Raw genomic sequence first — 9,371 nt, 5'->3', positions numbered from 1 at the left:
GAGGCTTCAGAAGAGGTGTCGTGTCCCCTTGCCCTGTGGCAGGGCTGAGGCTGTGTGAGGCGGCTCAGCGGAGCCCTTGGGACCCTCTACGGCCTCCTGCCTCTCGCGGCACCCCGTCCACGCACAGGGTCCCGCGGAGGCGGCAGATGAGCCGATGGACCCGGCACAGGTGAGTGGATGAGCCCTCAGGCCCTGTGGACCCTCAACGATGCAATCCCAGCGCCTCCATATGGAAGATAGCGTTGTCTTGGGTTCCGTTGTGCCTGGGGGCCCGCCTTGATAGGTTCCCAGCTCTGTGGACCAGCGAGGTGTGGAGGGCTGTCCCAGGCACGTGCACCAAGGGGTGCGAACGCGGGGAGGTGCGGCCGAGCTGGTGGGAGGACGGCACCAAGATTGGGGTCAGGGCTGGAATGACAAGCCGAGGAACCGGGCCTCTTTGGGGTTCGTTGGAGCCCTGGAGGATTTGGAGGAGAGGAGGAACGTGATTTGGGTCAAGTCTTTTTTTTTTTTTTTTTTTTTAAGATTTTATTTATTTGACACAGAGAGAGAGAGCGATCACAGGTAGGCAGAAAGGCAGAGAGAGAGGGAGAAGCAGGCTCCCTGCTGAGCAGAGAGCCCGATGTGGGGCTCGATCCCAGGACCCTGAGACCACGACTGGAGCCGAAGGCAGAGGCTCAACCCACTGGTGCCCCAAAGCACTCTGCAGCCTCCCGGTCGGGAAATCGAACCCGTCTCCCAAGTGACAAGCGGGGATACTCACCACTATACTAAGGAGGACTGTCTCTTGGGTCAAGTCTTAATAGGATTTCTGTATCTGTGGAGGGGAGACGAAGCAGGGACAGCAGGAAGGAGGCTCCCTGCAGCCCCCAAATAGTACCCGGAATACTCTGTTCCCCATGTCACCCACAGCCCCCTCGCAGTCGCAGCATGTGTCACAGGTGTGCAAAACGGGTTACAAAGCCGACAGCCTGGGTTCAGCTCCGTGTTCTGCCACTGCACCGCGGTGGGACAGTCCGCTTCCTTGTCTGTGAATGTGCCGATTGCAGTCCTTCCCTCTGGGGTCCTGGTGACAGATGTGGGAGGCAGAGTGTGAAAGGTAGTACAGTGCATGCAGGGAATGCTCAGTAAATGCTGGTCGTGGCCATTCATTTCTGTGATCTTTGGGGTCCAAGGAGGCCTTTGCTCTGGTCTTGTCCTCTTGGTAATGTGGTGAGAGAGAAATGCGGCTTCTCAGAATCCTCCTGTCCCTGCTCTGTCTGAGTGAACCAAGCTTCCGGAAAGAGCTCATTAGCAGTGTAGAGGCTTCAGGAGGCATTCTGGCTATGCCCTTCCCAGGGCTGTGACCTTGAGTAAGTCATCAATGCCTTTGTCTTCCATCTCTTTGGGTCAGTGGGAATACTGGCATTTCCTCCCTGTGGCTTGAAGGAGCCAGAGAGGGCATATGTGTGATATGTGTCCTCCAGTGTCCAACACTGCCCAGGTAGCATCACTCTGGACACTGTTCTCAGGGAGCAGAGCCTCTTGTCCTGTGATGATCTTAGGGGCTTACCTCAGGGGAATCCTGCCCTGGGGTTTCCCTTGTCTCAGGCTTGTATGCAGCCGAAGACTAGGGTAAGAAAGCCTAGGGGCAGACTCACAGTGGGAGCAGTATTTTTGGAATCACTCCTTCTCTGCTGGGATGAAAAGGGCCTTTAGGCCCTGGGAGCCAGGAAGGTTACTGGATTCATCTTTGTAATTGCGATCTGTTTATTATGAGTAAAGCGGGCCTGCCGCTTACATGACAAGATTACTTTTCTGTTTAAGACGTTTATTTTTATGTGAAGAGTAGATGCATTAAAGAGTCAGCGGTGGCAGTGCTGGGGCATGGTGTGGCTTTAAAGATTTTTTATTCATTTGACAGAGATCACAAGTAGGCGAGAGGCAGGCAGAGACAGAGGAAGGGAAGCAGGCTCCCCGCTGAGCAGAGAGCCCAACGCAGGGCTCGAACCCAGGACACCTAGATCATGACCTGAGCCAAAGGCAGAGACTTTAACCCACTGAGCCACCCAGGCCCCCCATGGTGTGGCTTTAGACATGAATACACAACAGTGCCCAGGTGTCTCCAGCATGTGCCCCCTCCCTTCTTTCCTGCCATTCCGGCACCTGTCTGCAGCAAGGCCATCCCCAGCTTTCGTTTTAACAAGGCCCCATCTCTCTAATCCTGTACTTTCTTCCCTTGGTCTCAGAAATCCTAACGCCATCGGCATCATCTTGCTCAGTTATTTAGTCCTTGTTGGTGATCTTTGTCCAGCAGGGGCTGTGATTGCTCTTCGCTACTCTGTCAGCTCCGTAACAGGACCTCGACAGCTAGTTGGAGAATGAGACCACCTCAGTGGGCTCTTGTCACACTTAGAATCTACATTCAACCACCCCCCTGCCGGCCTGCTGCACCTGTCCCTGCAACTGCTCTGTGTCCTCCCACATGTCTTCCCTTTCCCCCATCTCACGGCCCTGCAGCTACGCCCTCCTCCACTTGCCGAGCTCTTGCCCACTTGCCAGCCTCTGCCAGGACACAGTCTCTGGAGCTCAGCAGGCATGCTGGTGCATTCCTCAGGACTCTGCTCAAATGCCACTTCATCTTTCCAGTTCTAGCTAAAGTACCCCCTGAACTCACATGCTTGGGAGCTTGCATTTTTGTGCAGAGTTGAGTGCCAGGTTGAGCCTTTCCAGGGTGCTTGAGGAGCAAGGAGGAAAAATAAGAATAACCAAACATGGCTATGGCTGGATTTTACTGAGCCCTTGATTTGCTTTGAGGGACAGTTACTGTGTTTCATCTCATTCAGTTCCCGTCCCCTCAGGGTTAGGTGCTGTTATCATCCCTGCTTTACTGAAGAGGAACTGGAGGCTCAGAGACGTTAAGTTACCTACCCAAGGTCACGCAACTCTGAAGTAGTTGAACATCACATATTGTCCATTAACTACCAGAGCCTGTGTTTCCAACCACAGTGGGCTGGGGAGGCCCGAGGATGACACCTATATTAACCTTTGTGAGGTGGGCAGGGATTTCCCCTACAGGTGAGCGTGGGAACAAGGAGAGCAAGAGGAGCCGTCCCAGATTAGGGAACCTCGTGGACGGAGGCAGTGAGGAGAGTTGTTTGAGGAGGCACCAGAGGGCCTTGTGATTGCCAAGCACCCCCCCCCACCTGCTGAGATGTGTCTTGGGAAGGGGAGCATGTGTGATCATTTGCTGGATGTTCATCCCACCCTCACCAGGACACACATCACAGCCAGTCAGAGGCTGCTGCCTTTGTGGCATTGTTCTCAGCCACTCGGGTTCCCTGGTCCATATGGTGTTCCTGACTCAGAGACACATGCTGTCAGGACTCAGGAAGGGAAAACTGAGTGTTAGCTCACTGCAGAATCTCCTGGGGCATCTGAGAAGGCTGGCGTGCCCGAGTGGGTGTGGGGAGATGGCCCAGGCCCTACCGCTCCCGGGATGAGTATCACCCTCTTTTGTTCCTCTTGCATGAGGAGGGTGAGGATGGCTGCGGTCTTCTGTCCATGTCCAAGGAAGAGTGGTCAGGGACAGCAGAAGTAGATTAACAGCAACTGTTACTAGAACTGCTTCCCCTGGGGCGCCTGAGTGGGTTGGTCAGTTAAGCATCTGCCTTCGGCTCAGCTCATGACCTCAGGGCCCTGGGGTTGAGACCCACATTGGGTTCCCTGCTTGATGGAGAGTCTGCTTCTCCCTCTCCCTCTGCCGCTCCTTCCACCGCCTGCTCATGTTCTCTCTCTCTCTCAAATAAATAATTTTTACTTTAAAAAAAAAAAGTGCTTCACCTACAGTAATGGAGCAGTGTCAGGGTTACTACAGACCTGGGCCAGAAGGACCTAGGTTGAAATCCTACCTCTGAGGTGTAGACTGGGAACTCTCGGGTGACTCACTGTAACTCCCTGAGCCCCAACTCCCTGTGATGGAGCTGATGATGCCATTTATCTTCATGGTGATGGAAAGGTTAATAAATGTGCAGAGCACAGTCATGAGCCAGAGACTCGAGTGCTGGCTTTAGGAATGTTTTCCCTTGGATTCTCAAATAACCTGATAAAGTGGGGCGCCTGGGTGGCTCAGTTGGTTAAGCGGCTGCCTTCGGCTCAGGTCATGATCCCAGCGTCCTGGGATCGAGTCCCACATCGGGCTCCTTGCTTGGCAGGGAACCTGCTTCTCCCTCTGCCTCTGCCTGCCTCTCGGCCTACTTGTGGTCTCTCTCTCCCTCTGACAAATAAATAAATAAAATCTTTAAAAAAAAACCTGATAAAGTGAGAGAACTATTATACTGACAGGGGAAATCGAGGCTCAGAGAAGTGAAATGGCTTCTGTGAGGTATACAGCTCCAGAGCTGCGAACATTTCATCCCTTTACCAGAGCATGTGAAGCCCACAGCCCAGGGCAGGCACACAGGAAGGACGAGGGAGGTTTGGCTTGGGCTGCTGCTCTTCTGTTATTGGAATTATCATGATTATTTCCCTGTCCCTCTGATGTCCCAGACCACTTATCGTCTGTCCCCATGGTCCTCGTGGGAATGTAATTGTGTTCTTCTCCATTGTTTCCACCATGGAGGGCTTCTCTGTCAGCCATGTCTGCCTCCCTCTTAAGTCCAGCTCAGAGCTTAGCCTTCAAGAGGCCTCAATGATTCAGGGCTGGACCTCTGTACACCTTCACCAGACACTAAGTTGCCGGCTCTGGTCCCACCCAACAGCCATAAAGCACATGATGCTACTGTGTTTGACTTTCCAGACACCGGTGACCTTCAAAGATGTGGTTGTCACCTTCACCCGGGAGGAGTGGGAATTATTGGACCTGCCCCAGAGGACACTGTACTGGAAGGTGATGAGGGAGACCTGCAGGCTCCTGGTCTCACTGGGTAAGTCTTCTCTTCGCCTCCATGCAGGGACGTGCAGCCTCCTTCTTGGTTTCTTCCTGTCTTTTGAGGCCTGGATGGTGGGGAAGGCCTTTAGAGCCACCTGCCATCCTTCCCACAGTCCCTGCCATGTTCTAGGCTGAGATGTGTCTGCTCTCCCTTTGTCTCCATCGGGAATCACTAAGATGGTAGCTCTTCCCTTTCTGATTTGTCAGATTTTTTTTTTATATTCCTGATACTAACCTTTTACTCATTCTTTATGCTGCAGTTGTATTCTATTAGAGCTTAGCTTTTTAGAAATTTTCTTTAAGCATCTCTTGATTAAAAGAAACTCATATTTTATTTAGATCAATTTATCTTTTGTTTTATGATTACTGCTTTTCATGTCTTGCTAGGAAGTCTTTCCTTACACCAAGCTCAAGTTATATTCCTTTTCTGTTGCTTACCAAGAACTAACTTTGTGTATGACATGCACTAGAAATGCAGTAACTTTTTTTTTTTTTAAAGATTTTATTTATTTATTTGACGGAGAGAGATCACAAGTAGACAGAGAGGCAGGCAGAGAGAGAGAGAGAGAGAGAGGGAAGCAGGCTCCCTGCCGAGCAGAGAGCCCGATGCGGGACTCGATCCCAGGACCCTGAGATCATGACCTGAGCCGAAGGCAGTGGCTTAACCCACTGAGCCACCCAGGCGCCCAGAAATGCAGTATCTTTTTCCTGCATGTGGGTTGTCAGGTTTTTAGCTCCATTTGTTATATCGCCCTTTCTTCTGCCACTGACCCACTGTGCCATGTCCACAATCAGTGAAAGCTGTGTGTATCCCTGAGTCTATTTCTGAGCACTGTGGTGTCCTGCTGCTAGTTTTCCTTATGGCTCTGCCAGTACCATGCTGTCTCGATGTCTATACTGTCTTCATAACCCTAATGCTGGGAGGGCAAGCCCCATCTCATTATTCTTTTTCCAGTGACATTCTTGGCCCTTAACTCTTGCATATAAATTCTAGAATCAGCTTGTTGAGTTTCATGGAAAATCTTATCTTGTTATCTGGACTGGTGGTGAATTTACAGATAGATTTGAGGAGAGCTGACAACCTTGTTATTAACTTCTTCATTTGCATAGCTTCTCTTTAATATCTTGAAATATTTCAAATTTCTCTAGCTTTTGTCCATGTTTTAGTCACCTAGCTGTTCCTCATACAGTAGATTTAATATGTCCCCCTGGCAGGTCCTGCTCACCCTTAGCCTTGTAGACACTGTCCTGGGAGTGGCCGTGACTGTACTTACTCTCACCCTTAGACTCTGCAGTCTGCACCTTATCTGCTTCTCCAGCCACATCTCCCCCATCCTCTCATGCTCTGAAGTTCCCTCAGCATCCAAGGCTCTCTCTAGACTCTGCACCTTTGTACACTCTGCCTCCTCTGGCTGCAGTGCCCTGTCACTTTCTGTTTGTGGTAAACTCTTGCTTCGTTAGGTCTCAGATCTCAAGACACCTCCCAGTTGTCTTTCTCTCTCATTTGGGCTGGGTTAGACGCACCCTTCATAGTGCTCCCTGTGACATCCTTTGTTAGAACAAACACAGCACGTGGTGTCATCATTTCTCTCCCCTCTGGATAGTGAGGAAGGGATTCTTCTCTGGTCCCTACCCCAGATTTTCCCCAAGGTTGTCCCTTTAAAGATGTCAAGAATCCAAGGACCAGCAAAAAGAAAAAAAAATCCAAACCTGAGTTTCAGAGATGTGAAAATCCATCAGGTATCAGTGGCCCTGTTTCCATCTTGTTTTTCCCACTGGCTTAGTGAGTTTGTTCCTTGTATGTTGGCATTGCTAATGGGCCTCTTTTGTGCATTGGATTCCCTTCAGATGACAAAGCAAAAACCAATACTACAGAGCCTTCTGCTTCTCCACCAGCTTTGTTTGAGGGATGCTCACCCCACAGGTTACTGACTGAGGAAGACTCCAGTGTTTCCACATTGGGAGAAGCCAGGGAACAAGAAAGACCATCAGAAAAACAGGGAGAGCACATAAGGACAGGGACAGTCCCCTACAAGGAAACCCGCCCTGAAAAGGTGAACCCTGAGTGTGATGATTTGGTAACAAGTAAAAATCTGGGCAGAAATTATTTACAGGAGCAATTCTCTCCAGGAGATGGTCTCCTGGAGTGTGAATCACATAGACCAAGGGAAGACACCTTGATTCATGGAGGGAAGAAATCCTACAAATGCAAGGAATGCGGGAAAGAGTTTATCAAGAATCACTTCCTTCTTCAACATCAGTGGATTCACACTAGAGTAAAACCCTATAAATGCAAAAGGTGTGGGAAGGCCTTTCTCAAGAAGGCAGATCTCACTGGACACTATAGCATTCACATTAAGAAGAAGCTCTATGAGTGCATCGAGTGTGAGAAGGCCTTCAGCCGTAGGTCACACCTCACAGAACACCAGCGGGTTCACACTGGGGAGAAGCCCTATGTGTGCATCGAATGCCGGAAGGCGTTCAGCCGCAGGTCACACCTCACGGAGCACCAGCGGATTCACAGTGGAGAGAAGCCTTATGCATGCAGTGAATGTGGAAAGGCCTTTGCCCGCCACTCTGATTTTATACGGCATAATAGAACCCACACTGGAGAAAAACCCTTTGAGTGCAAAGAATGTGGGAAAGCCTTTTGTAACAGCTTTTCTGTAACTCGACACATGAGGTGTCATTCTGGGGAGAAGCTCTATGAGTGCAGTGAGTGCGGAAAGACCTACAGCTACAGCTCAACCCTCACTACTCATAAAAAGATTCACAGTGGAGGAAAATCCTACAAGTGTAAGAGATGTGGGAAGGCCTTTGACCAGAAGGCAGGCCTCAGTCAACATCAGAGAACTCATACTGAGTTCTTCTTAAACAGACCTTTTTAAAGTATGGCAGTGGCAAAGTGTTTGACCGGAGGGAGAATGTTACTTGGCATCTGAGAGTTCATACCCAAGGCTTCCCTGCATACTGTGTGTGTTTCATACACATGCAGTTTGTGCTATGCCTACAACGTTACCTTTACCTGCTGCTGAGCCCTGGCACTACAGAGACTGGAGGCCAGTATCCCAAAATGCGACGTGGTTCTCAGTAGAGGGACATTCTTTCCACACATGAGAGTTCTTTACTGTCACGTGACCTGCAAAGAGACCTGGCCTCACTTTGTCCCATAGCAGAAGCAATGTGCTTTGCAGATGAAGGGCCCTCCTCCCTCATGGTCCATTGTCTCCCCCATCTAACTTTCTGTTTCCACGGGCTTGCTGTGCTCTTGCTGGTGTGATGGGCAGGAGTCACAAGAACCCCATCCTTCATGCCCATTAACCCACATGTACCTTGTGTCGTGGAAATACACGGGTGGCTGAGACATGGCCTTGCTGTCTGGAAGGGAAGAACATGTGGTAACACAGAGGGGTGGTGTAGCAATGCTGCTATGACAGTAATGTGCCTGGACTCCTTATGTGGCATAATCAGGGTCAACACTTAGGTATGGAGGACAGATGTCCATTGGGAAGAGTGGTCCAGTGGCTGAGGGCTTGGGTCCTTGGGACAGTTGGAATTCTAGCACTTCGAAGCTGTGCCCATCACCATCTGGGTGACCTCAGTCATGTCATTTCCCCACAGGCCTTTCTTGTATAAGTGGGAAGATGTATGTTCACTGTCAAGCATGGACCGAGGAGCAGACAGTACACAAAGGGTGACAGCATGCATATGGGATGGAGGAGCCCCGGCCATGTTCAACGATGAGGAAGAACATTTTTGGCAAAGGGAACAGCATGTGTGAAGACATTGAAGCCGGCAAGAACTGGCCTTATTAGAGGAAACAGCTGAATGCCAGTGTGTCTGGAGGAAATGAGTGGTGATCAGTAAGACAAGAGGGAACAGGGCCAGATGCACAGGGCTTTGTGGATTTTATTCTGAGTGTCCTGGGAGGCTGAGGAAGGGTTTCAGCAGGGAAGTAGCATGATCTTGTCTCTGAATTTACCCTTGGCTGCTGTGTGGAGAGTGGACTGAAGGGGGAAAAATTGATGTGGGATAGAGAGATGAGGCTACTGGGTGGTCTAGGAGTGCATTGTCATTGGACTGGTGGCATTGTGGTTGGTGGGTAGAAGAGGACTTGGGACATGTTAGGAGGCAGAGCCAATAAGACATGTCCATAATTGGGATGATGGGTGAGCCCCGGGGAATGACTTTCCCTCCTCAGTGAAGAATGAGCCCTTTGCATCCTTGGGAATGTGACATGGCCTGTCCTTGTATTCTAGGTTTTCAGTCAGCACCTAGTTTGTTGAGTGAGCAAGTGAAGCTGAAGACTCCCTTTCTTGGACAGAAAAAGGCAGGACTCTTTCTCCCCTTGATGGTTAGATGGGCAGTGAATTTGCCATGGCTTTATTTCTCTGATGCTGTGGGGCCCTGGCCCTGCCGCTACCCAGATTGGTTGAATTTGGGCAGGAAGCCATGCAGGGCTGGT

General features: G+C 50.5%; 1 protein-coding gene across 1 annotated transcript; it reads left to right on the top strand.

Annotated features, from left to right (window-relative positions):
- Window positions 1–154: 154 nt before the first annotated feature.
- LOC111139746 (zinc finger protein 599-like) lies at window positions 155–7,794 on the top strand. The gene is made up of 3 exons (XM_022492104.1): window positions 155–169; window positions 4,775–4,901; window positions 6,755–7,794. Exons 1-3 carry the CDS (start codon window positions 155–157, stop codon window positions 7,792–7,794), a joined length of 1,182 nt encoding a protein of 393 aa, XP_022347812.1.
- Window positions 7,795–9,371: the final 1,577 nt, after the last annotated feature.

The sequence above is a fragment of the Enhydra lutris genome, unplaced genomic scaffold (genome assembly GCF_002288905.1).
Source record: "Enhydra lutris kenyoni isolate GAN:26980312 unplaced genomic scaffold, ASM228890v2 scaffoldscaffold114, whole genome shotgun sequence".
Lineage (NCBI taxonomy): Eukaryota > Metazoa > Chordata > Mammalia > Carnivora > Mustelidae > Enhydra > Enhydra lutris.
The sequence above is the reverse complement of the archived record's forward strand: the minus strand, read 5'-3'. Positions and strand labels throughout refer to the sequence as shown.

Bases quoted from the DNA above. Each gene is read 5' to 3' on its own strand.
- LOC111139746 (XM_022492104.1), top strand. The intron at 4,902-6,754 runs GTAAGTCTTCTC...GATTCCCTTCAG, and splicing joins CAGGCTCCTGGTCTCACTGG to ATGACAAAGCAAAAACCAAT.